This window comes from Podarcis bocagei (assembly GCF_964188305.1).
Source record: "Podarcis bocagei genome assembly, chromosome: 11".
Taxonomy (NCBI): domain Eukaryota; kingdom Metazoa; phylum Chordata; class Lepidosauria; order Squamata; family Lacertidae; genus Podarcis; species Podarcis bocagei.
In genome coordinates this window covers 65,124,344-65,151,370 of record NC_138136.1, presented here as the reverse complement: position 1 = coordinate 65,151,370, position 27,027 = coordinate 65,124,344, and the positions used below count along the sequence as shown (strand labels likewise).

Here is a 27,027-nt window from a genome sequence, read left to right as displayed (position 1 = left end):
CTTGATATATGAAGTCCCTTAACACCACTTTTCAGCTGATTTTCCATAATCCATGCATAGAACTTACAATCATTATTCAGCAATGAAATCGGCTGATGTTGTCTCTTAAGCCGACTATGGATTCTTTTAGGGTTGCCCTATTATGAAGAGCAAAGAGAACTCTCATTTTAAATGCCCCTACTATATGTAGCCCCTTCCTGGATCCCTGCCTTGTCGTGGCGAAGGGGCTTGAATAACCCCGAGAAGCTGTGAGCCGTGCCACACAGGGCCACCCAAGACGGAGAGGTCATAGCCGAGAGTTTAAACTAAATGTGATCCACCTGGAGAAGGAACTGGCAAACCGCTCCAGTATTTTGCCAAGAAAACTCCATGGACATAAAAAAGGAGGAGCTTTGAGAAGAAAGTGAGAGTTTCCAAGGCATGGTTCATGGGGTCACGGATACGACTAAGATGACTAAACAACAATAACTACAGTATATGTAGGCTGTAGAAGCTGTGATACATTGCTGGGGGGGGGGCAGGAGAAGAGAAGAGGAAAGCAAGTCTTCAAGCCCAGTTATGCCTATGTCTCATCGAGAAGTATAGCCAGACACATAATGGCAAATTTGAAAAATGCACCTGGACAGAAATTTTACCCCGGAAAAAGAGGACACATGGCAACCCAGTGATGGCTCCAACACAACCCTCAGATTCTTACTCTCTTTTTATTTTGTTTGGTGCCTAGAGAATTTACTTAATGAGGTCTCTCGTGAATATAAAACGTAACTATGTCAGTAAATAAATAAATTCTGGGTCCTTCAGTGCTGCTACGGTTTGGCTCTTGGCAAATGGTTGCCTCCGCGCCCTCCTTTGCTCTGCACTTGGCTCCGAGACCTTCCTCGCCGCTTGCTTGAATTTTGGGCCCTGCCCTCGGATTTCTGTTTTCTGCCACAGAATATCCAGGCCCCAATTTTTGATCTCTTTTTTCTGCTGCTTGATTTCTGGTCACTTGTGGTCAGCTTACGTTCCTTGCTGCTACACTTCTGCTCCTTGCTGCTCCATCTCTGCTCCTTGCTGCTTGATCTCTGCTCTTTGCTCCTCCATCTCTGCTCCCTGCTGCTCGACCTCCGTTCCTTAATGCTTGAACTTCTGCTGCTTGATCTCTGCTCTTTGCTGCTCGATCTCTGCTCCTTGCTCCTCCATCTCTGCTCCCTGCTGCTCGATCTCTTCTCCTTGCTGCTCAACCTCCATTCCTTAATGCTTGAACTTCTGCCCCTCGATCTCTGCTCCTTGCTGCTTGATCTCTGCTCCCTGCTGCTTGATCTCTGCTCCCTGCTGCTCGATCTCTTCTCCTTGCTGCTCGATCTCTGCTCCTTGCTGCTCGACCTGCGTTCCTTAATGCTTGAACTTCTGCCCCTCGATCTCTGCTCCCTGCTGCTTGATCTCTGCTCCCTGCTGCTCGATCTCTTCTCCTTGCTGCTCGATCTCTGCTCCTTGCTGCTCGACCTGCGTTCCTTAATGCTTGAACTTCTGCCCCTCAATCTCTGCTCCTTGCTGCTCGATCTCTGTCCTCCACTTCCAAGCAGCCCATCTCGACTGAGCGCGCTTCTCCCTTCCCCCTTTGTGGTGGGCCTTGTGCCTCTCGCCCCACTCCTCCCTCCGCCCATTTCCGAGGGCATCCATAAAGCTGCCCTTACAGAAGATTCTTCAAGCCTGACATGGGACTCCATCCTGCCTGCCTGGAGCAGCTGCACTTTGGGGGCGTGGGCTGAACCCAGGCCTAGAGCCTCCTCACCAGACTGCCCTGCAGAGTCTGCTACTTGACTAAAGCAACACTGGGTTTCTTCCCACTTCACAGTGACGGCTTCTCCTGCATAGCTCATGGCACCCCAGTGATGTTGGGCTCCGATTTCCCCCGCGTGCCTCTGGTCCTCATCAAGGCCAGGCCCCTGGTGGCCCCGTGGCAGGCTCTCCTCCGTCTGCCTTCCCTGCTCAGGCAGCCAGATGTGGATCCCCTGCTGTGAGCCCAGCTTCTTCTCCACGATGGAGCCAAGCAGGGACAGGTTCTTGTCAGTGTCCCTGTGGCGGCCCAAGAGGATGCCTTCTCCTGCGGGCAGGAGCTGAGATGGGCCTCCTTGCTCTCCTTTGCCTTCACTTCCGGGCTGGGTCCTCCGCAGAGCCCGGTCCCCATCAAGGACTTTTTGCTCTTGCGCCTGGCATGTCCTGCTTCCCTTGCCAACCTGGTGGGCGCAGGAGGCTGGGCGTGGTGCAACATATTCCGCATATTCCTCGTGGGACGTTGGAGCCTCTTCTGTGTCGTACCAGCTCTCTGGGCTGCTGCTGCTGCATTTATCTACGACCTCTTTTCTGCTCAAGGACCATTCCCTGCTCTCCTGCTCCTCCTCTTCTTGGATGTTCTCCTCCTCCTCGGCCTTTTCCTGTATGTCAAACTGGCCACGGCTCCGCTGGGGGAAGGCCACGGCTCCTAAAGGTGCCAGCTGTTCCAGAGGGGGCTGTGGGGGCCTCTGTGTCCAAGGCCTGCCCCTCCCCACCTTGCCTAGAAGACCCGAAGGGGCAAAGATCTTCAAGGACTGCAGGACTCTTCTGGGAAGCCCCCACTGCCGCTGCAGCTTCATCTTCTGCACGTGGAGCTCCAGGTGGTTACGGGTCGTCCCCGGGAGGAAGAGCAGCTCCTGTTCCAGGACAACCACTTGGATCCTGGCCCTACGGCCAGCCGGCAGGAGGGGAGAGCCTTGCATGAAGGCCCTCAGGGACCTCTGAATGAGAGCGGGCAATCCCCACTGGTGCTGCAGCCGTCTCTTCCTGACGCACAGTTCCAGGACGTTTCTGTCTGACTGGGCCAGGAATGGTGTGTGGGGCTCCAAGAACTCCTGGCCCATCTGCTGGGGGGCGAGAGGCCGAGTGGGTGGCCCACGGAGCACCACCCGCAGCACCTCTGTGTAGCGCACCCCCAGCCCCCAGAGGGAGGCCAGGTGGCTCCGGCAAACGGCTAGCTCAATCTGACCCACGTCCTCTGGGCGGACGAAAGGAAGGAAGCTGCTGCAAGGTCGAAGGGCACCTTGGCCGGGACGTATCAGCCGGGGGAGCAACGGCCTCGCGGAGAGCGAGGCGAGGCGCCACGAGACCTGGGCCACGGGAGGGAAGACCCCCAAGAGCAGCTCCACGGACCTCTTTGCCACGTGCTGCTCCATCATCTGGTGGCTCAAGACCACCAGGTGAGCCTTCCGGGGAGTCGCCACGACACTAGCCAAAGCCCCCAGGTAGCCTCCTCTGTTGCGGTCGCCGGGGCTGTGTCCCTCAGGCAGAGCCAGGGGAGATTTTGGTGCTTCCTTCCTGGGGGGCTGGAGCCGCATCTCTGGAAACAGGAAGCGCAGGGACTCCAGTACCAACTTGGGCAGCCCCCACCGCTGGAGAACGACCCTTTTCCGCACATTCAGCTCCAGTTTATGCCGGATTTCCTTGCGGAGAAACAGGGGCCTCTCCTGGAGGACGGTCACAGTCCCCTGCCCACGCCTCTGGCGGCACAGCTGGGGGGTGGCGAGGAGAAGGTTGCGGAGGGAGCGCTGGACCAGGCTAGGCAGCCCCCAGGTGTGCTGCACCTGCTTCCTCCTGACATGCCACTCCAGCTCTCCCCGAACCTCAGTGCCAACGAAGAGGGTCTCTGTTGCGGCGAACCTGGCTGTGGTTGTGCCGGCCACAGGCGAGAGAGGAGGGTCGGGGACCAGGAGAGCCACAGACCTCCTGTAGAGGGTGGGCAGCCCCCAACGGTAGGCCAGCTGTTTCCGGACGAGGTTCAGTTCAATCGACTGCAGCGCAGACTCTTCCAGGAAGGGGAAGGCCTGCGATCTCGGCCGGAGAGGTCTCAGCCCCCGCGGCAGGACCCTGGGAAGGGTCTCCCTGCCCACTCGGTGGCTGAGTTCTTGCGACAGGCGGACCACGGGCGAAAAGAGGCCCAGTTGCATTTCCAGGGCTTTCTTGGCCACTTGTCGCTGCAGGGCCTGATGCTTGGCCTCCCAGCGGGTCTCTGGGGAGGAGTTGGCACCCTTCTCTGGCCGGGTGGGTAGCTTTTGGGGTGGAAGCCGCTCCACTCCGTGGAGCCCAGAGACCTTCTCCCTGTCCCTGGGCTTTATTGTTGGTAGGGGAGAGGGGGCCCGGAAGTGCTGGAGGGACTCCAAGACCCGCCTGGGGAGGCCCCAGCGCCTCTCTATCACCACTCTCTTGAGGTGGCTTTCCAGCAGCTTCTTGGTCTCCGGCGGGATGCAGGGCAGCTGCCCGATTGCAGGGCGCACTTGCTGGGAGCCCCGCGGGATGAGGAGGCGATGGGTTGGTGGCCGGGGCGGAGGAGCTGGGAGGAAGCGCTGCAGGGACCTCTGGAGGAGGCCAGGGAGACCCCACTGGTGCTGGAGCCTCTTCTGGAGGGCGTGGGTCTCCAGGCCGGCCAAGGAAGTGGGCGCCACAAACTCCAGAGCAGGGAGAGGTGGGGCTGGAGGCTGCAGCCTGGGGGCTCCGTGGCGAGGAGGGTGAGCCACCTGGGGGTGGGCCCGCTCAGGAGCAAGCGCCACCCTCTCTGCTTCCACATGCGGGTGGGGATGGCTTGTTGGCTGCAGGTACTTCCAGCCCAGGGGGAATGGCTTCACCAGGGAGGCAGGCGTCTTCTGGGCAGGCGGAGGGAGCTTCACAGGAGAGGCACCAGCGGGTCTGAAGCTCACGGCTGTGGCTTGCTGCTGTGCTCCTCCGGCCCCTGAACTCGCCAGCCCTCGGCCCTCGCTCCGGAGGGCTTTCCGTGGTGCAGCTGGGTGCATGTGTCGCAGGGCCTCCCGCACCCTCTGCGGCAGCCCCCAGCGCTTGAGGCGCACCATCTTCTGGAGGTGCTTCTCGAGTCCTGCCCTGGAGTCCTCGCTCAGAAAGGAGGGCGCCTGAGGCTGGGTCACAGACACAACGTCCCCCGTGGCCATTCGGGGGGCAGAACCTGGAGCAGCGGGCATGAAGGCCCGGAGAGAGCGCAGGAGGGACTGGGGCAGCCCCAGGGCATGCTGGGCTCGCTTCCAAAGCACGTGCCACTCCAGGATTGCCCGGGCAGCCTCCGTCAGGAAGGGAGTGTCTGTGGGAGCAAACTCTGCCCTCAGAGACCCCCGCTTCCTACAAAAAACAGGAGAGCCTTTCTCCCTGGTGCGCCCTCGTCTCTTGGGACGTCCTCTGGTGGGGCTGGCCCTTGGGGATTTCCTCTTCCTGACAAAGGCTTCCTCCTCCACAGGCTCTGCCCATACCCTGGAAGATGTGCTGCTCTCAATCCTCAGCGAACATTCAGAGACTTGCCGGAGGGTGACTTCGAGGGATGTCTTGGACCGAGCAGAAGAGGAGCTGTAGTCTGTCCTGCTGGTGAAGGAGATCTCCGAGAAGCTGAAGGTGGAAGAGCTGAGGGCGACCTGTTCTTCCGCCCAGTCGTCAGAGCAGCACATGCATTCCTCCAGGCCCCTGAGACCCTCCTGCTTAGCCTTCTTCGCCCCCCTCTGCTTCTTCGGGGGTCTGAGCTGGTGAGGACCTTGGCAGGGCGCAGGAGGTGCTCCCAGAGGGGAAAGGGAGAGGTCGCCGGCGGGGCCAGGCTCACTGTCACTCCTGAGCAAAGTGACAGAAGCGGGTGGTTTGGACATGTCTAGGCAGCTGGAGTACTCCAGGCACGAGGTGTTGGGGTCCAGCGGCGCTGGCGAAGATGGGAGGCCCCGTCCTCTGGGGTAAGCCAGCCGTCTGGCCTGCACAGCCACCCTGTCGCAGAGGGTGCAGGCGGGGTCGGCACACAGCAGGTGGCGGATGGGGTCCTGGCGAGGGGTCCTGGGCGAGGGGCCATCCCGCTCCAGCCCAGGCCGCTGTCCTTGGAGGTCTGCAGAGGAGAAGAGGGCGAGCTGTTGGAGTGGGAATGATAGCACAGGCTTTGATAGAAGAAGAAGAGTTTGGATTTGATATCCCGCCTTTCACTCCCTTTAAGGAGTCTCAAAGCGGCTCACATTCTCCTTTCCCTTCCTCCCCCACAACAAACACTCTGTGGGGTGAGTGGGGCTGAGAGACTTCAGAGAAGTGTGACTGGCCCAAGGTCACCCAGCAGCTGTATGTGGAGGAGCAGAGACGCGAACCCGGTTCACCAGATTACGAGTCCACCGCTCTTAACCACTACACCACACTGGCTCTCAGTGATAGGGAACCGACATCCAAAGACTGTGAAAGGATATTATTGGGAGATGGTATTAAGAACGTGTCAAGGATGTTTGTGCAGGAAAAGCTCAGCCTTGACCTATCCTGAGAGGGAGCAGACACGCTGTTCTCTCGCTGAATCAGGCATCTAGCTCTGACAATGCCAGAACGCTTTTCCTTCTGAGAATGTGACTTGGTTTTTCAGCAAGCATAAAATTAAGGCGAGGGAATGCCTCTGAATAAGCCTGTGTGATTTAGAGGCCGGGAGACTCTTGTGGGATTCCCAGCGGCCACTGCTGCTCTGACCAAAGAAAGTCACCCCAAACATCACAACTGTGTGCTTATTGATGAAATCCACCGCGCTGCGTTCTCTAATGAAAGCAGGAGGCAGAACTCTGACCGGCAAGTTGCCCATCTCCCTTCCAGGAAAAAAGCACACCAAGAACTCTGGCCAATATAAGTTTCAGTCGTGGGAGTGGCCCCTACTCGCAAATCAATAGTCAAGTGTAACAAAAACTAATCCATTCAAAAGTATGTATTCTGACAAGGATTACAAACTCAAATAGAGATTACAAACTCATAAGGATATATATAACACAATTATTAGCTACAGAATTAGAGATAAGAGTTTATGAGTAGAGATGTGAAGGTCTTAGTTTCAATCATTGAGCAGAAGTCAATTATGGATCAGAAACCAGTAAGTTCATGTTAGTCCATTTGAGTTTGTAATCCTTGTCAGAATACATACTTTTGTTTTTTTTATTATTATTTTATAATATTTTTATTACATTTTTCCAGATACAGCCAAATCAGATATACAGAAAAATAACAGAAAAGAAAAAGAGAGAAAGAAAAATAAAATCATCTTTCCAAAATATTTTTCCATAACCAACCGGACTTCCCCACGTCTCCCTCACCATGCGTTCTTTACAATAAAAGTATCAGCAAATTATAACCTTGTTTCATGTATTCTTTTGTTCTTTCAAATAATTATATTTTAGGTTTAAAATACTTATTATCAATTTACTTTAAAAACAAATGTAATATTGTTTTAAACATTAGTCCTTTCATTAATGTAACTTAAATTCCCATAATATCGACTCTTATTGCTGAAGCTAGATTTTCCTAATCATGCAAATTCTTAACATTCATATAACTTGTAAAATTTTTGTAGATAATCCTTAAATTTTTTCCAGTCCTCCTCCATTGCTTCTTCTCCCAAATCTCGGATCCTGGCAGTCATCTCGGCCAATTCCATATAATCCATCAATTGCGTCTGCCACTCTTCCAGTGTGGGTAAATCTTGAGTCTTCCAATGTTTTGCGATAAGAATTCTTGCTGCTGTAGTTGCGTACATAAACAACGTTCTGTCCTTCTTTAACACCTTTTGGCCGACAATGCCCAAGAGGAAGGCCTCTGGTTTCTTAGGAAAGGTGTACTTAAACACCTTTTTTAACTCATTGTAAATCATTTCCCAGAAGGCCTTCACTTTTGGACAGGTCCACCAGAGGTGAAAGAATGTCCCTTCAGCCTCCTTACATTTCCAACATTTATTATCAGACAAATGATATATCTTTGCAAGCTTGACTGGGGTCATGTACCACCTATATATCATTTTCATAATATTCTCTTTCAAGGCATTACATGCCGTGAATTTCATACCGGTGGTCCATAACCTTTCCCAGTCTTCAAACATAATGTTGTACCCAATGTCCTGAGCCCATTTTATCATAGCTGATTTAACTGTCTCATCCTGAGTGTTCCATTTAAGCAGCAAGTTATACATTCTCGAAAGTACCTTAGTCTTTGGTTCTAACAGTTCTGTCTCTAGTTTCGATTTTTCCACCTGGAAGCCTGTTTTCTTGTCCAGCTTAAAAACCTCTTGGATTTGAGCATAATGAAACCAATCCTGCACCTTATTCTTTAATTTTTCATAGCTCTGCAGCCTCCAATTGTCTCCAATTTTTTCTACAATTTCCCCATATTTTGGCCAGCTGGCCTCCATATTGGGTTTTTTTCGAGCCTTGGCCTCCGCTGGTGATAACCACCTCGGGGTCTTTCCTTCTAATAAGTCTTTGTATTTTGTCCAGACCATAAATATTGATTTTCTGACAATATGGTTTTTGAACAATTTATGAGTTTTTACCTTGTCGTACCACAAATATGCATGCCATCCTAAAGAATTATTAAACCCTTCCAGATCTAGGACATCAGTGTTCTCTAAAAGTAACCAATCCTTCATCCAGCAGAAGGCTGCAGCTTCGTAATATAACCTTAAGTCTGGCAGGGCAAACCCCCCCTCTTTCCTTAGCATCAGTTAGTATTTTAAATTTTATTCGGGGCTTTTTGCCCTGCCAAACAAACTTAGAAATATCCTTCTGCCATTTACCAAAACATTCCACTCTGTCCACAATCTGTAGGGTTTGAAACAGAAACAACATCTTTGGCAATACATTCATCTTTATAGCTGCGATTCGGCCCAACAAGGAAAGTTTTAATCTTGACCAAGTTTCTAAATCCTTTTTAACTTCTGACCAGCATTTTTCATAATTGTCTTTAAATAAGTTCAAGTTTTTGGAAGACAAATTAACCCCCAGGTATTTCACTTTTTTAACCACGCTTAATTCTGTTTCCTTCTGAAACCCCTCTGTTTCTAAAGATGTCAAGTTTTTCCCCAAAACTTTAGTTTTTTGTTTATTCAACTTAAATCCCGCCACCCGACCAAAGTCATGAATCAATTCTAGAACTCTTTTTGTACTAGGTTCTGGCTCCTGTAATGTTAAAACCAAGTCATCTGCAAAAGCTTTCAGTTTATATTGTTTCACTCCAGAATACATACTTTTGAATGGATTAGTTTTTGTTACAATTGACTATTGATTTGCGAGTAGGGACCGCTCCCACGACTGAAACTTATATTGGCCTCAGTTCTTGCTGTGCTTTTTTCTTGGTCCATCTCCCTTCCAGGGCACGCTATGGAATGTGTGGGGTGGAGACCCACCTGGCTGCGAGGCACCTGCTGTTGCTGACAGCCTCTTTTCCTTCTCCTCCTCCTCCAAACCCTCACAAGCACCCACTCCAGGGAGCAGAGAGGAGAAAGGGCGCTGGTGGAGGAGAATTTTGGGGCACGCAGGAGTTGGGCCGTGGGGGCACCATTAGTGGCAGGATCTGGCCCGACTGCTGGTTGGGAAGGTTACAGGAAAGCCACAGCAGTTGTAGGAAGAGGAGCAGGAAAAGAGCTTGGCTGAGTTAAGGGGAGTTTGGATTTCCAAATGGGTTCCTAACTGGGCCACCTGGTGGTGCTGATACCAATTTGGGGGATCTGGGATCTTGGGGTGTCCCCAGGGCCACCCGCCCTGCATTACCTTTCGCCTTTCTTAAAGTTGCCTGGGGCCGGTCTCTGCTCGTGGGATGAGCCTGTCAGGAAGAGACGAGGGAGAAGAGTTACTCAAAGGAAAGAAAAGAGCCTTTGTTAATTTTTAAATCTGATTTTCAAACATAAAGAAAGAAAATATAGAAAAAGAAAAGAGAGAAAGAATAAACTTACATCAAAAGATCATATATATATGCCACATATTGAGATTACGCTGAATTTCCTGACTCCCCCCCCCCATCCCATCCATGGTCCTCTTAATTCTATTTTCAACTGCATATCAATACTTCTCCAGTCTTTCCTCTTCCTAAGTTATCTATACATCCTATTACATTACAAGTGTATCTAGAATCCTGCTAATGTTTTATCCTGTTTACAATGATTTTGTATATACATTATAAACACAATGTTTCTGCTCTGCCTCCACAGCTGGAGACAATAAATACTCTTGAATCCTAGTTGCTGTGTCCAAATCCTGCCATTGGCCTGAGCCAGCACGTTCTTCTTATGTTCTTATCAACCCCAGCCAGTGCAGCTATTTGATGCTGAGGCTGATGGGAATTGGAGTCCAAAGCAGCTGGAGGGCACCAGGTTGGGGAAAAGGAAGGATTCTCTGGCAAGCTTAAATGTGGAAGCAGCTGCTACCCATCTTCTCCTAAAGCATCCTTCACCCAGACTGAGCAAAGGGCACTTTAAGGAGCTTTTGCACTTGCTACCAGACTCATTAAGGAGCCACCAAAGCCTTGACCCTCCTCCCGCCCTTTCTGCACATGCTCAGGTGCAGAACCAGAGTTCCTAAACCAGGTCAGTTCTTGCAGATGTGGCAATAGTGTCGTGCGCCTGTGTTGCATGAAAGTCCTGGCTGCATTTCGCTTCAGACGCAGATACCCACCCGTGGCGTCTTGGGCCAGGCACCTGCAGACAGCGGACAGGTTCTCCTCTCCGGAAGAAGCCTCCCCTGCAGAATCTTCCGGGAGAAGCAGACGAGGAGGGAGAAGACGACGCTGCCGCCGAGGAGGAACCAGGGGACCAAGCAGCAGGAGAAATAGCAGCTGAAGGAGTCATCGTGTGACACCTCCATCTTGGCTGCCCAGGCCTGTGGGCCCACAACAACTAAGCCTCCCCCTGCTGCCTTTCTGGGCCACCTGAGGCCCATGGCAGCGTTCCAGGCCACCTCATAAAGGCACCGGGCATGTCATAGAGGGGCACCCTGCCCTGAGCCAAGACCATACCCTGGTCACCCTCAGGCACCCAATACAGTGAACCCCCAGAACATGCACCCCTTCAGTCTTACTGTGGACTCCCCTTCCTCATCGTTCCAGCTGCTACACATTCTCTCTCTCTGGACATGGGAAAGCGAAGCAAAGAGGCAACACGAGGGTCTCTCTCTCCTAAGTCCCACAAATCAATCCGCCAAGGAAACAGTTCGGTGGGGCAGCTCCGCTTGCTGTCGTCTCCTCTCCCCACTGATTTAGCTCTTGGCATTTGGGCAGGGATGTAGATGATTCATGGAGCCAGCGGAGGAGGTCGTCTCTCTGCTCTGACTTTTTGTGACGAAATAAATTCTCAGCGCACACAAAAAGTATGTTTTAAAGCTTTACCGGCAGAAAGTTGCTTTAAATGTTACAAAAACAATAAATGATACATAGTCTCAGTTATACATTTCTGTTTTTGCATATATTGATCCCATGTTGTTTGGATGCCTGATTATCATCTTCCAGAGCAACTATTCTATTCCCAACGTAAGTACAGAAAGCAAAATACTGGTGGTCAACAAAAGAGTTTTAAAGACGCTCTCAAAGCAAATCTTTAAAAAATGCATTATAAAAATCGATAATTGAGAAGCACTGGCCTCCAAGTGCTCCAATTGGAGAACAGCCTCTACTAATGGCATCATGGATTTTGAAGAAGCACAAATTCAGGGTGCAAGGGAGAAATGTGCTAAGAGGAAGGCATGCTTGGCAAACCCACACCATGATCAACTCCCACCTGGAAACCGATGTCCCCACTGTGGAAGGACGTGTGGATCCAGAATTCTTCACAGTAACTTGAGCACAATTTTATGGAACCTTAGACCAGTTCATTGGCTCCCAGTATGTTTCCGAGCACAGTTCAGAGTGTAGGTGCTGACCTTTAAAGCCCTAAGTAGCCTCGGTCCAGTATATCTGAAGGAGCGTCCCCACCCCCTTCATTCAGCCTGGACACTGAGTTCCAGCACCGAGGGCCTTCTGGCGGTTCCCTCACTGCGAGAAGTGAGGTTACAGGGAACCAGGCAAAGGGCCTTCTTGGTGGTGGCACCCGATCTGTGGAACACCCTCCCTTCAGATGTGAAGGAAATAAACAGCTATCTTATCTTTAAAAGACATCTGAAGACAGCCCTGTTTAGGGAAATTTTTAATACTTAATGCTGTTTTGTTTTTAACACTTGATTTGGAGCCGCCCAGAGTGGCTGGGGAAACTCAGCCAGATGGGCGGGGTATAAATAATAATAATAATAATAATAATTCAACAATGGAGGCACAGAAGGATAGGCAGATTGAGAGAGTGCCCCTGGTGCATCTGAGGAGTTCTCTTGCTTTGTTGTCTCAGGCTTTGAAAGCCTTTTTTGGAGACAATTCTGCCTGTCGGTCACTAGAGAGCAGCAGCGTCCTTCCTTTCTTTGAATTCTGGTTTAAAAACATGGAATTCCACACAAGCCTTTCAAAGGAATTGCAGTCAGTGCCTTCCTTGCCAAGCCTCCTTCCACACCTTGCGGAGATCCTGTATTATGTGCAGTCAGCAGGAACAATTGCTGTCCCCAGTCTGGTGCGTGACGACCTTCCTTATTGTCAGGCACACTTCCAAGAAGGGACTCCAAATTTAAGTGGCACTTCCTTCGCTGTCAGCCTCAGACTGAGCTGGTCAGGAACAATACAAGGAACCACCAGCTTTCTCGTCTCAAACACTGCCTACCTAACACCTCTTTTTCCGGTTCTTCTTCTTCTTTCTTGGGCGATCCCTCGTAGCTGAGTAAGATTGTCTTCCATAAACACAGTTTTAACAATGAGTCCGTAAGTGACTGTGGAGGCCAATTCTGGATCCACACATCCTTCCACAGTGGGGACTTTGGTTTCCGGGCGGGGGTTTTTCCGGTACCTTGGGCTCAGTGCCTCTGAGCACGTGCAGATTCTCCTTCCCTCTCCCAAATGAAGCTAACCACCATTACGACAAAGTGTTCCTGAGTTTTAGTCAACAGCTTTTTCCTTCATGAGGAAAATGCCTTCTTGTCTGCCAAAGAACTAAAGTGGTACCTCGGTTTTCAAACGTCTCTGTTGACAAACATTTCAGTTTTCGAACGCTGAAATACCGGAAGTAAATGCTTCGGTTTTTGAACACGCCTTGGAAGTCAAAAACATGCCACGCGGCTTCCATATTGAATTTTCTTTGTCAAGGCTTCCATACTGAGTTTTCGGTTTTCGAATGTTTCAGAACTTGATCAGTCTTCCAGAATGGATGATGTTCGAAAACCGAGGTACCACTGTATTTGGAGGCGTCCTGGACTCCAGCTGTGCTCTCGGTCTGGTCTGCCTTTCTGTCTGCAGCAGCCTGGGCTGATTCGTAAGACGGTTGCTGCCCGGCCGGTCCCTGCTTCAGCCTGGCTGGTTAGGAAGTCGAAAACCTCTCCCAAAGGAGCGCCACTGCCTATGCCCTTGCTGCCCGTGAGGGGCGCAGCGCTCCCTGCCCCCCCGAGGACCCTGAATGGGAAAGGGCAGCTCCTGCAGCCACAGGTGCAGCAAGAAGGGACTGGCAGAAGGAACCTTCCTCTCCTTCGGTGGCTTTTGCATCTTCCAATTCCATCGTGTGTTGGTGAAGCAGTACAATTTCCATGCAGCAGTTTCTGCTCTGCAGCTTCCCTTCCCTCCTCTGGCTTTAATGCAGGACGCATGTGTCTGGGGTCCCAGCAGCTCACTCGCTGTCATTGACCTACAACCGTAGAACGGTAGAGTTGGAAGGGATCCCCAGGGGTCATCTAGTCCAACCCCCTGCAAGGCAGGAATCACAGGTGACAGGTGAATGTCTGACAGGTGGCCCTCCAACCAGCGACAGAGAGTCCATCACCTTCTGAGCGAGTCAAACTGCTCTTCATGTCAGAAAGTTCTTCTCGATTTCTTAAAACTTTACACCGTTTGACTGTAAAAACAAAACATGCCAAACAACTCAAAGCCGTTTATGGAGAAGGTAAAAACAATTATCGACAAAAATATTAACAAGTTTGTGTCCTTACATGCCGTCTTCCCCCGCGCTCAAGCAACCACCCGCTCAGAACATAAAAACAGCCTGCAGGATCAGGCCAACGGCATCCCGTCCTCACAGTAGCCTGTGAGAAACCAGTAAGCAGGATTTGAGCACCGAGCCCTCTGCCCTCCCGAGGGTTCCAGCAACTGGAATTGAGAGGCATTGCTGCCCTGACTGCAGAGGCAGAGCGTAGCAGACACGGCTAGCGGCCCTCAAGCCCTCTCCTCTGCCATGAATTTGCCCAGTCCCCTCTTAAAGCCCTCTGGGTTGGTGGTCACCACTGCCTCCTGTGGCAAGGAGTTCCACAGGTTTAACTCTGCGCTTCATAAAGAAGGGCTTTCTTTTCTTGTTGCAGGAATTTATGTATAGGTTGGGGATGGGTTGCCCCTCCAGCAGATATCATGCACATGCAGCCCACTACCAAAACCAGCACAATCGCTTTTGTGACTTTTGTGATTTGTCCCCACAAAACACTTCATCACAGTTTCTTCCTATCTATTCAAAGGGCCTTTGCTGCACAATACCAAATGTAACAATTCACTGATAACTATATCTGTGTACTGGCTCACAGGGAAAACTTCAGAAATTCATATAGACACGTGAGCTCAGCTCCTCAGCAGCCCCTCTGCCTGAGTGATAATCCCTGGCATCCTGGTACCTGAGCGCCAGACAGGTAGCCATTCCAGAAATAACAAACCCAGATGAAGACAAAAGGGTGGGATGAACTTGGCTGGGAAACAGGGAAATGTAAATATCTCTTTTGTTCCACTTGATGGGTGTTTGGTGGAGGGCAAGGGGAACCATGGGGCAGGGTCCAGGATGCTCAGATTATTGCCACCAGACCTCCCCTTTCATGATGTAACCGTGATGTATGAGTGATGTAGTTTGGGTGGGTGTAACATGGGGATTAGCAGCTAATAAAAGTTTGGGGGCTCTTTTGTTTGGGGCTTCCATCTTGTTCCACCTTGTGGCAGGTGGGAGTCCTGTTGCGACAGTCTTCAGTAAAGGCCAAGCCTACTGGCTGCTGTTTTGCTCTGGTATTCCTGGCTGGTGTCCTTGTTTTTTTGTCCAAGGGAGCCCTCAGATTTCTCCATTAACCTTCTCCATCCTGAATCTTCTAGCATTCAGCTTCGCCGATGTCTCCCTGCTTCAAGGCAATTCAAGGCAGTGGAGAGCTTAGCAGCAACTGCACATGCTCACTCACAGAGGAGAAAAGCATCAAGGCCAGGGCAGCTCAGGACAGGAAGAGGTGACTCATTTCTTATTTTTACTTTTGCCCCTGGCTCTCTCTCTCTCCCTCTTGCCCTCCTTTTGCTGCCCTTTCCTTTGGCTGCGCAGCTGCAACCTCTCCTCAGCCGCCTGACTCACCTCTTCTCTCGGGATGACACCTGGGTTTTCTAAAGGGATTTAAAAACACCCAAACAGCTGCTGTGGTTTTGCTCTCACCAAGTGAAACGTGCAGAGCAAATGCAAGCGGGCAGCCTTCCCCAACCTGGTGCCCTCCGGGGGTTTGGGACTACAATGCCCATCAACCCCAGCCAGCGCAGGTAAATAACACCTAGGCAGATGGGAGTTGTAGTGCACAACGCCAGGTTGGGGGAAGCTGCGTCAGAGTTCCGTGGTGAATTCTTTTTCAGGCCCAAATATAATGGATAAAAGAGTTTTGGAGGTTACCCAGCTGAGCTTAGTGCTCCTGAGACTCTTCCAGTCTCCCTGGGTATCTCTGAATCAAGAAGTCCATTCTGAACAAAGCAAAGAACAAATAGGTAACTTTCCCTTAATAGCGACTTCTGCCCCTGAGAACATCGGCCAGTGTGATACCAATTTTTAAAAATGAATATTGGAAAATGCAGATCAGGAGCTGAGCATATTTTCCGGGAAAAGTGCTGGAAAACATTTCTATATCTATCTAGCATTACAAAGCATTGGATTTTGCTGAAGAAGGAAACAGCCTGGCTTCTGCAAGGGGAAGCCCTTCCAAACTAGCCTTTCAGAGCTCCTGGAGAATGTCAGTCACCCAGGGCTGGATTTGGGTTTGATGAGGCCCTCAGCTCCTGAAGGTAATGGGGCCCTTTATACGTCCAGCTGTCCTTTCTCAACAACAAATGGTCGCTGTTTTTTTGTGTTGAATATATACTACAGTATATGCTAATTTGGGACACGGGGGGGGGGGGCTGTGGGTTAAACCACAGAGCCTAGGACTTGCCGATCAGAAGGTCTCACTCCCGTTCCTCGGTCCCTGCTCCTGCCAACCTAGCAGTTTGAAAGCACGTCAAAGTGCAAGTAGATCAATAGGTACCACTCTGGTGGGAAGGTAAATGGCATTTCTGTGCGCTGCTCTGGTTCGCCAGAAGCGGCTTAGTCCTGCTGGCCACATGACCCGGAAGCTGTACGCTGTCTCCCTCGGCCAGTAAAGCAAGATGAGCGCCACAACCCCAGAGTCGGTCACAACTGGACCTAATGGTCAGGGGTCCCTTTACCCTTTTTTATATGCTAATTTATGGACCTAATAGGTATCTCAAGCCATTTGCACATAACAAAATATGTATTTTATCAAAGTAATTGTGATATTTTAGGGAGCAGGCTAGCAGGCAGGGCCCATGACTTACATGATAGGAGCCTGCACAAAACAAAACACTGTTGCTGGATGTAGGTTTTATTTTATTTGTTTTTTATCTTATATTTTGGAAATATACATCCAGGTGTGTTTTTTTCCCTTTAATTTTTTAGGGGGGCCCCGAGAGAGTGGGGCCCTAAGCTAGAGCTTGTTGAGCTTCTACGTCAATCCAGCCCTGCGAGGATCTCCCTGGCTTTGGGCGATCCACGGAGCCTTTTCGCTCCAGAGCCGGCGGGAGCAGCCCACCTCCCAGTCCAGCTCCGGGGCGGGCCGCCGCCTGCCCAGGATCCTGCTCTCCCGGCCGGGCCTGGCCTGCTCCCTCTCCGGCCGGCGGGGCTGGACTGGATGGCCTCGGAGGGTCCCTCTGGGCCGGCCGCCCGGCTCCCGCCCCTCCGGCTCCCGCCGCCCAATCAGACGCGCGCTCCTCCCTCCGCGTCCCCGCCCACCGCGCTGTCATCACAGACCTGCACGTGGAGGGGGCGGGGCCGCCGCAGGAGCCGCGCCCCGCCATTGGCCGCCGGGCGCCGAGGTCTCCAATGAGCGCGGGCGGGGGCGGGGCCGGGCGGCGGGGCCCGGAAGCTGCTGCTCCTGCGGGGAAGCGAGCGGGGGCGACCCAGGTGGGCCCGGCGGATCCCGGGGTGGGGCGGGGGGAATTGCCCCGGAGCAAGCAGGGAGGGGAGGGGGAGGGGGAGGATTCATGGGGCGGGGGGTGGGGTTTTTTTGGGGGGGGTCAGAGGCATCCCCTGCAGCCTTGGGGGGATTCCGTTGGGGGCTGCGCAGGAGAGCTTCTCGAGGCTTTAAGGGCGTGGGTTTTTGGGGGGGGTCCATAGCACTTGCCCCCCTAAGATTGCCTTGTGTCGCGACCCTTTTTCTTCTTCTCCCCCCCACCAAAAATAAATAAATGGGAAGGTGGGGGGGGGCTTGCAAGGGACCCCCCCCAAAGTGGAACTGGCTTGGGGTGTCCGCCCCTAGAGAAGAAAGGGAAGGCGGTATTTTTTTGGGGGGGGGGTCTTGAGCCTGTGCCCTCCCCCAAAAAGCCGAGGGGCTGCTTTGCATCAAAGCCCTGCGCGTGAATTCGGTGTTTTATTCTTTTCTCTCTCCCCCCCCCCCTTTGCTTTGTTCCTCCTTCTGAAAGGTTTGCTGCCGGCCTGGTTGCCAGAGACGGGAGGCCTGCAGGTAAGAACCGGATCTGACTTGACTGCTGCTGCTGCTGCTGCTGCTGCTGAGCTCTTTTCTGCCTCGGCTCACGGGGCAATGGGGCTCTTTCTTGCAAAGGATCCCTTTCCCCCCCGCTCCTGCTCAAGAGCCGCTGAAACCTTTGCACATTCTTCTTCTGGGTGGGGGTGAGGGGTTTTACTTACTTGTTCATTTTACTGCATTTCTGTCTCACCTTTCCTCAAGGATCTCAGGGTGGTATACGTGCTTTTCTTGCTGATATGGGGTCGTAGAATTGTAGAGGGTCATCCATTCCAACCCCCTGCATTGCGGTGCCTTTTGCCCAAAAGTGTGACTTGAACCCGTGTCCCTGAGATTAAGAGTCCCATGTTGCACAAGAGTCCCAGCCACATTGTTCCCTGGGCTCCTTCAGGCACCTTCTTCTTTTTCTAGGCAACCCCAAACCTTCCATTTTATGGCTGTGATTCTTGCTTTCTCATTAAGGAAAAATGGGCCTTGTTTCTGAGCATAGTTGGAATCCCCCAGAAATATCGCTGCTCAGATGCTTCCAGGGAGGACTGGAAGCTTGGTTGCTCTGTTGTGTGTGCACTTTTAAAAAGCTGAATTAAAGCAATGGCCGAGCTTTATGGATTTTGCACCTGTATCTCTTCACCCTGTCTCAATGTGCCTGAATTTGGGGTCTTTCTTTCCCACTCTGTGCTGCAATCCCCTGCAAGTAAGTCCAGCTGAACTTAGTGGACTTACTTCTGAGTAAGTGTTCATAGGCTTCTTCAGGATTTTGTTCGGATGAATATGCCACTGTCCGCCCCAAAAGGTGTCTAAAGCAGCTCATAGCGTTATAAAGAGACACAGACAAGCATTAGAACTAGTAAAATACAATAAATTTGAAAGAAAAATAGAGCCAGCTTAGCTGCTGTAGCTTTCGGGGAGCGCTGAGAACATTTGAGAACACCATTAAAGACGTCTCCTTGTTTGTAGACTTCCTCCTTTCCCCCTTTCCCAATCTGGCTGAATTCTGGGCAGGCTACTCCCCACCTCCAGTTACCAGAATGTCTGTGGCGAGGGGGGGGGGTGTCTAACCTCTGGGTTTCCTTTCATAACCACAACTTCTGCCCTGTTCCCCGGCCCTTGCCTGGCAGCCTCTGGCTTCCCCATCGCTGTCTGGCTTCAGAGCTGTGACGACTTCCTGTCATTTGTGCGGTGCTACCAGTCTGCCAGCCAGGTGCTGTGCTGGGCAACAGGAGGGCAAGTCAGCTGCCCATGCCAGGACAGAGCTGCCTTATTAAGACAGACAAAATGAGCAGCTAGGGGGAAGGTTGCAGTGGCGGTGGGAAAAGAGGGCCTGGAAGAGGGAGGCGTCCTGACCAGGCTGTTTTGAGTGCATGGCGCTTGGCACCCGCGAGAGGAGACCACTAAGGACAGTGTGCACAGAGAGTGGGGAGCAGGATCCCTGGGTGATTATACACATCTTGTGGGGAGGAGTGGAATGCTTTCGGAGGTTGCCACTTGCAGAGAGAGACGCCTGAGCTTTGGGGTTTTGACCCCTTCTTGGCACTGGAAGAATGCCCTGTGCCCAAATTGGGGCTTCCTTTTCGTGCCATATTGCACCTTGAGCTTTCCATTCTTTCCCTGATAATTGTGTTGGCCTGCTTTGTGCAGGACCCATCATCTGGCCCAGGACTGGACTTTGGTAATCTTTGGTGAGTGAGGCCGGCATTTGGCGCCCCCGAATGGATCTTCTCAGTTATGGATCTTCTCAATTTAGCAGGCCCTCGGCTTGGCATCCTGTGCAGGGGAACCTCCCACACGTCCTAAATCTGGGGCTACTTGGTCCCTCCCTGAAGTCTCATGTTGGTGGCAGCAGCTGCTTCCTGTCAGTTCTTCTCTGACCTGCCTGGGCTTGTGCCCCTGGTTAATCCAGAATAACTCCGTGGCATCCAGAGCGAGGTGTGGAGACACGCTGGAGGTGACCCCTCTCACGTCTCCTGCCTTGCTCATTTAGCCACGCTCTCCCTTTGTTGCCGCAGCCAGTCCTCTGACCTGTGCCTAGGATCATGGGGCGCTCGAGTTGGAAGGGACCCCGAGGGTCATCCAGTCCAACCCCCTGCAGTGCAGGAATCTCCTCTGCGCACATTGCAGCACATGTGTGCCTCCAATTCACCGTTGGCGGGGGGGGGCAGGGGGAGGACCCTCTCTGAAGAACCTAGAAGCAGGTTGTATTGCGAAAGCTCCATGGGGCAGCATTGTGCGAATTTATAATAGCGAAATGAAATAAAATCAACACGTTTGCTTTGGATTGCTTTGCTCTGTTATCGCCAGGCAGGGCTGGGAATATCTCCTGCCTGAAACCTTGGAAGAGTCGCGGTTGCCACTCAGTGTAGGCAATCTTGAGCTCAGTGGAACAATGGTCTGATTTGGTAGGAGGTCATTTCCATGTCCCGAAACCCTCTCTCCATATTTTTGCCTGGGGCTTCTGAAATGGGCTGAGGCTGGAGCCCTGGGGAGACGCTCTTGTGGGTGGGTGTTTGTGTGTGTGTGTGTGGGGGTGTTCATATATGCCAAGCAGCCATCAATACGGCCTTTGTCCTGTCTTGGATGCCCATGCTTGGTGCGTGGTCTTATCAACTCTGCATGTTGCCATCAGCTTATGTTTGCTTGTGATGTGTAGGGTGGATTTATAAGTGTGTTTTATTCTCCTTACCATGTTGTAGGAATCAGTTTTTCCAAAATAATTTTACTTAGTTGACTTGGACAGATTTTGGAGATTTGCCCCCACCACTTGGGGGGTAGGGAAATGCAATGAGAGTAGTTGACTCGTGGGGCTGTAATGGTTCTGAATACAAATCGATTTATTTTATTTATTTAATAAAATTTATATGCTGCTTAACTGTAAGGAAAAATAACCCCTCAAAGCAATTTGCAAAAAGAATTAAACAATAAAAAAATCAATTAAAAGCCGCCATTTAAAACAGCCAAAGAGCAGTGAAAAGGAAAGATAAACTACAAACAGATTGTAGATTTTTGGGTGGGCTTGCTTAAACAAAAACGTCTTTAGCAGGTGCCAAAAAGAGTTCTGTGAAGGCGCTTGAATGATGCCACTAGGCAGGGAGTTCCCCAGGACGGGTGCTGCTGCGCTAAAAGGTGGATTTCTCACAGATGTGAAATGGGTGTCGTGTGGCACATAGAACAGTGCCAGTCTGCGCATGAGAGCGGTTGCGTGGGCATCCAGGCTGCAGAGCGCAGGAGCGAAGGGTGCCTTGTGCCTGGGTCCTGCTCGTGGGTGTCGTGGAAGAGCATCCGATTGGCCACTGTAAAAATAAAAGGCGGCTGAACTAACTGGGCCACTGGCCTCATCCAGGAAGCTTATATTACATTCTTAGCTGGGGGAGCAGCAGGACGAGTAGTTTTTGCTGAATCATGCAGACATACCAGCAAGGACCCCTCCAACATTGAAACACATTTGCCTCTTTCTCCACACCCTCTCCATAAAATTTAAATAAATATTTGGAGCATTTCCCCCTGTGGTTCTGCGGAAGTGGCTGAATCCTGTACTCCTGGCTGCAAGCTGTGCCTCTGCCAGCTCCTGTGAATGCTGGACAGCCGGTGACTAACTTGGATGGGAGCCTCCCTCTCCAGTCTCCCAGTTGGATCCCAAGGGGAGCTGGTCCCCTCCTGAAGAGCTGGAGCCCCGAGTGGCCAGCGGCGTCCTGTGGCCTGGGTTGCAAGTGCCGGGTGAAGGCCCAGTCCCTCTTGCAGGAGAGCCAGCTTTGGGATCTGGGCCAAATTCCAGATGGGGCAATTTAATCCTCCTCCTCCTCCTCTGACCTTGCTTGCATGAGAGATTCCACAGCCCCTTGCTTCCTGCCCTCGGGGGTTGAGGAGGTGAAGCCACAACACCTCCCCCTGTGGGGGTTGAGGCCCGGTTGGAGGGCAGTGGGGCTTGTCCTGCTCTCAGGGTGCCTCTCTTTCTAGATCCAGCTGGTGGTAGGTGCTGCTCTGGCATTCCAGAATTGGTCCTGCCTGCTCTGGGTGTGGCCACTGATGCTCAGTCTGGCTTGGTGTGCCCCAGTTGCACAACAGATGCCCGGGGAGGGTGGCAGTGGTGGTGCCCAGGACTGGGCAGCGTGAGGCCTGGGGAGCAGGCGAGGGATGTGCCGCCCGGTGGGTGGGAATGGCCTTTGGACTGCAGCTCCTCTGCATGGGATTCCCGGCCCAAAAGGGACCATCTAAAAATAACCGCTGCCGTCTCCTTCGGTCTCCCAGCGTGTGAGCGATGGGGCTGTCCTGGAGGGGGGCAGCAGGCGGTAACGTGAGCTGCCAACATTACACAGCCTTTATCTGCCATATTATGTCTCAGCTCTGGGTGCCCAGAGCGGATCCTCTGCTGGGGGGAGGGTTGTGTGGTCTTGAGGGCCAGGAAGGAGACTGGAGAGGGCTACTCTTGGGCTCGGATCCTGCTCGCTGGTTTCCCAGAAGAGGCGTCTGGTCCCCCCCCCCCTGAGAACAAGAGGCTGGACTAGATGGGCCCCCTTTGGCCTGACCCAGCAGCTTTCTCTTGTGTTCTTACGCACTGATGAGGAGCAGACCTTTTGGAGCCAGTATGGTGTCCAGGGGACTGCGGGTGGCGCTGTGGGTCAAACCACTGAGCCTAGGACTTGCCGATCAGAAGGTCGGCGGTTCGAATCCCCGTGATGGGGTGAGCTCCCGTTGCTCGGTCCCTGCTCCTGCCCACCTAGCAGTTCGAAAGCACGTCAAAGTGCAAGTAGATAAATAGGTACCACTCCAGCAGGAAGGTAAATGGCGTTTAAGTGCGCTGCTCTGGTTTGCCAGAAGCGGCTTAGTCATGCTGGCCACATGACCTGGAAGCTGTACGCCGGCTCCCTTGGCCAATAAAGCGAGATGAGTGCCACAACCCCAGAGTCGGCCACGACTGGACCTAATGGTCAGGGGTCCCTTTACCTTTACGGTGTCCAGGGGAAGGAGCTGCGTCTCTCCCAGGTGGTCCCAAGCAGGGCATGAGGGTGGTGGTCTTGTGCCAAGGACCCAGCCTGCATTGGCTGGCAACTCTCTGGGCTTCTTTCTGCCCCCCCCCCTCCCAGCAGAGAGGAGCCCTGGGGGGCCGGACACAAGGGTTGCATCCTTAGATTTGGGTAACCGTGTGCCTTGGTGTCTCCGTTGTGGCACAGTGGGGTCAGAAGAGGGTGGGCGCTGTATACCACCTCCAGTATCAGTATGGGGGGGGGGTAGCACATGCCTCTGAATAATGCTGATCTGCTTGGCCCCTGTGCGAACAGGGGGCTGCACTCGCTGGGCCCCCTTTGGCCTGATGCAGCAGCCAGTCTTCCTAGGTTTTGTTTTGCTTCTTAATTAAATGATTGATCTACTGATTGATTGATAAATTGGCCTTTCCTCCCAAAGGAGGCCAGGGATTAAGAGGGTTCCATCCACCTCCCGTTGGGGCACAGAGACTCTCTCAGCGGCAGACAGAGTGTCCTGGGCATGACTCGGTGCCCCTCGCCCAGGCCTGCCCACACTATGTGGCAGAGCCTCTCCAGGTGCTCCAGCAGAGAAGGGCCTGCTCCTCACCTGCTGCCTGTTCCTTTTAGCAGTCAGGAGACCTTGCCCAAGCCGGGCGTTTGGTGCAGTTGACTAAATGGGCAGCCCTAAAAAGTGGGGAGGCGACCCCAAGCAGAGTTCGCTCTGGAATGCCTTCTGAACCCCAGGCCTTGGCCCCTGAGCATGTGGCGAGTTCCTTTCCTTGGCCACTGCCCAGTCCCTCCTGGCAATTCTTTCAGGCAGCCCACTCCCCCTGGTTGGATCTCATCCCCTCTGCACTGGGGGACAAAGCAGAGGGAGGGGGAGCGGAGCCCGCCCAGGCCACTGAGGCACGTGATGGAGGGGAGAGTCACCATGGCAACCCTTGCAGGGGCTGCTGCTGGAGGAGAGCTGGGCTGTGGAAGGAGCTGCCAGTGTCAGAAGTGGGGTGATTGTGGCAGGGCAGCCTGTCTCACCCACTCCCAGCAGGACCCCCAGATCAGCTGCCGCCCCCCTTCTAGGATGTTCCTGGAGAGGGCAAGGGCTCTTCATCCACCCCCCTCTCCCCTGCCCAGGCCTCCTTCAAGGTTTCCATGGAGGGGATCAGTCTCCCCAGACCTAGCGAGCTCCCCGGGACCCACGGCCATCTCCTCCATACGGCCCTGATCCGGGGGCCCCTCTGCCAGCCTTTCCCCTCTGCTGCTGGGTCCTGGCACCTTGGCTAGCGAGGGAAGCAGGCACAGAAATGGGGTCCTGGCTGGAGGTTCAGAACAACACAAAGCTGTTGTCAGGACACTGGTTCCCCTAGTTCAGTGCTGCCCACTCTGACTGGCAGCCCCTCTCTAGGGGCTCCTGCAGGGGGTCTGTCCCTCCCTCCCTACCTGGAAATGTCATGGGGGTGGGATGGGGAGAGTTGAAGCTGGGACCTTTTGATCACGTTTTATTATTGACTTGTTCCATTTATCTCCCACCGTCTCATTCTGCTCTTCCCCCTCCTCATTTAACCCCCAACAACCACCCTGTGAGGCAGGTTAGGCAGAGAGAGCCAGTGGCTGGCCCAAGCGAGCCTCATAGCCCAGTGGGGATTTGAACCCTGGTTCCCCACATCCTAGTCCACCGCTCTGATCACTACACTCCTGATGGGAGTTGTAGTCCTGAACACCAGCTTGGCAAAGGCTGCCAAATGGGCATGGAACCTCCTTTGGAAGGGAGCCTGCGCTGGTTTTGCACTGCCCTCTGCTGAGTGGTAGTTCTGCCTGTGGTCTGCTAATGATTAAATGGAACTGGAAATGAGAATTGTATCAGTAGCAAGAAGACAGCAAGGCAACCTATAAAGGACAATGGCCAGCCAAGCTTATCTGGCATTAAAACACATGTTGCCCCTTGTGGAATGACGCCTCTTCCACTGAAGTCAGCCTGGAGGCTCCTGTAGCTGGGTGTTGCCTGCACGGACTGGCAGCAGCTCTCCAGGAAGGAGGACGAGCCTCCCTTGGGCAGGCCAGGCGAGGCCACTGGGAACTGAACTTGCACCTGCCCTGCAGCTCTCCGCTTGGATCCAGGCTCCCCAGACACTCACTCTCTCCTGCCAAGTTAAAAGGCACAGGGGTGGTATTCCAATGAAGCTTTACTCAGAGTAGAACCAACTGAAATTAATCTTAGAATGGGGGAGTTGGAAGGGATCCTAAGGGTCATCTAGCCCAACCTGCTGCAGTGCAGGAATCTTTTGCCCAACGTGGAGCACGAGCCCATGACGTTAACCACAGCTATCCATTGATTTCAATGGGTCTCCTCTGCGTAAAACTCCGTCGACTGCCACCCACGTTTCTGAGGTTGCCCCAGAAGCACGAGAAGAGCCGACCTTTCGGAGGGCGCGGGCGCATAAAACACCTTCCCCAAAATCCACCTCCCACCCCCACCCCCACCCCGCCCTGGAAAGCGGCCAACCTGGCAGGGCGGCCCTTTGGAAATCTTGGCTAACATGGGGCGCCCCCCCCCCCGCAATGGATCCTCTCCGCGTTGCGCCCGGCGCGCTGCGCCCCGAGGGAGCGCGTCTCCTGTGGCGGAGCAGCGCCGCGCTCCTTCCCTGCCGCCGAGGGATCCCTGCCGCCTCCGCGCGGGGATCCCTCGGCCGCCGCCGCCACGTCTCCTTCCTCCGCCGGGATCTCCCCGCCGGGCGGCGCCCCTGCGCCCCGAAGCTGCGCCCGGCGGAGGGAGGGCGAGCGGGGGCGGCGCGGAGTGGCTCGTGCGCGCGGCTGTTGCGCATCGCCCGGGATTGCGCGCGCCGGGGCTGCGCGGACTGGGGTGGGGGGGGGCGGTTTGGGGGTGGGGGGGGGGTGTCGGAGGGGGCGGGGCTTTGGTCCCGGGGAGGGCGGGGCCGGGCTGAGGGGCAGGCGGGCCGTCCAATGGCTTGGCGGGGGCGGGGCGCGGCGGAGCAGCTGGTAGGAAATGGAGCCCGGCGGTGAGTCAGGCGGGAGGCCGGCGGCCGGGGGCTCCCGGGTGGTCGTCGTCTCCCCTTGCAGGGGGGCTGCTGCTGCTGTTGCTGCCCCAGGCCGGGACCCGGAGGGGGCTGCCAGGTGAGCGCAGGCCGCCCGCCCCCAGGGGCTTCTCCCCAAAGGGGGATCCTGCGAAGACGCCCCCCAGCAGGGACGCAGCCTTTGTATCCGCGGAGGGAGGGCGGGGAGGGGGCTTCCCAGGGCTGCCTTCGTGGGGGGGGCTCCCTCTCCTCCCCCGACGAGCGTCGACATGGCACCGGGGGGGGGGCGCGCTGTCCTTTGTATGGTTCCGTGTCACTGCATCCCCCCCCCTTGCATGGCTCTGTGTCGGGGGGGGGGGCTACCGGAGCCGCCTCCTTAGATGGGGAAAAAGGCCCCGGGGCTGCCACAGATCTGGCAGGGTTTTTGGGGAGGGGGCGAGATTGGGGGCTTTGAGCTGGACTTGCAGACTGTTGCTTCTCCACCCCCGATGGGAAGGGCTGCAGTCGCGCCTCGGTCGTTTTAGGGGGGAGGTTGAGGGGGGCTGTAAAAGGACAGTACCCCCCCCATAAGGGTTAGTGCAGTGGGGGCTCTGGAAGGAGGCTGTGCCGCAGCTGGGGGTGCTTTTCAGCCACTCAAGGTGGGTTATTAGTAATAGTTGTTATTATTATTTATTACATTTGTATACTGCCCTATACCCATAGATCTCAGGGCAGTGTCCCCCCCTCCTGTGGCTACCCCATTGAGAGTCCTGATTTGGGGGGCAGGCACCCCTTTTGTCTCCAATCTCCTGCTCTCTGCCCCCCCCCCGCCTGCCAAGGTTGCAGAACCGGGTCTGGCAGGGGGCGGCTCTGCTGCTCAGGTCCTGTGCCGGTTTCGGGTTGGCGCAGCCTCTGCCCAGGTGTGACCCAGTCCTGCCCATTCCCTCCTGGATGGGATGAGACAAGTGTTTGCTCACAAGCCAGGTGCCAGCGCCAGCTTCCCAAAAGCAGCCACTCAGATGTGACTCATTGCTCCAGGTTCCTGAGCTTTCTCGGCCCCCTTTGTTGCCAGGGTGGGCGGGGTTGGGGGGGCAGCTGTGCTTGTGGCCTGGTGTTGGGTCTTTTGGTCCCAGGGTCTGCCTGGGCTGGCAGTGGCAGCATATGTTGGTGCGGGGCCTTTACCCAGTGGCAGAAGCAGGAAGGTCTCTGCCCCCAAAGAACTTACATTCTGAAATATCAGGAAATAGGGAGGGCTGTGAGGCAAGGCAGTTTCAGGGGCTTGGGCTTCAGAGGGGACTGTGAGGGTCATAGAATCAAGGGAAGCCATAGGCTTTCTGGGCTTTAAGGATTGCTCAGCATCATCCTGTGTCAGCTGAGCTGCTTCCTTCCTTTTCGTTCCCCTCCCCTTTTTGATCT

At 53.8% G+C, this 27,027-nt stretch overlaps 3 protein-coding genes across 4 annotated transcripts in view; 2 read left to right on the top strand and 1 right to left on the bottom strand.

Moving 5' to 3' along the window:
* PIGO (phosphatidylinositol glycan anchor biosynthesis class O) overlaps positions 1 to 27,027 on the top strand; it is a 140,988-nt gene that overhangs the window by 41,307 nt on the left and 72,654 nt on the right. The window lies entirely within an intron of this gene.
* LOC308597509 (uncharacterized protein) lies at positions 686 to 25,903 on the bottom strand (the record flags this gene model as incomplete). Its single annotated transcript, XM_081213339.1, has 7 exons — positions 686 to 1,069; positions 1,508 to 5,878; positions 9,549 to 9,600; positions 10,449 to 10,730; positions 16,895 to 17,036; positions 23,778 to 23,880; positions 25,138 to 25,903. 7 exons carry the CDS (start codon positions 25,901 to 25,903, stop codon positions 807 to 809), a joined length of 5,979 nt encoding a protein of 1,992 aa, XP_081069465.1. The 3' UTR covers positions 686 to 806.
* ATOSB (atos homolog B) overlaps positions 17,566 to 27,027 on the top strand; it is a 38,186-nt gene continuing 28,724 nt past the window's right edge. Inside the window, exon 1 of one of the 2 annotated variants that reach the window (XM_081212947.1) lies at positions 17,566 to 17,624. The gene's annotated coding sequence lies outside the window, so the exon portion shown is untranslated. Of the gene's footprint in view, positions 17,625 to 25,589; positions 25,733 to 27,027 lie in introns of those variants that run through there. The other variant, XM_081212946.1, reaches the window with a different exon arrangement.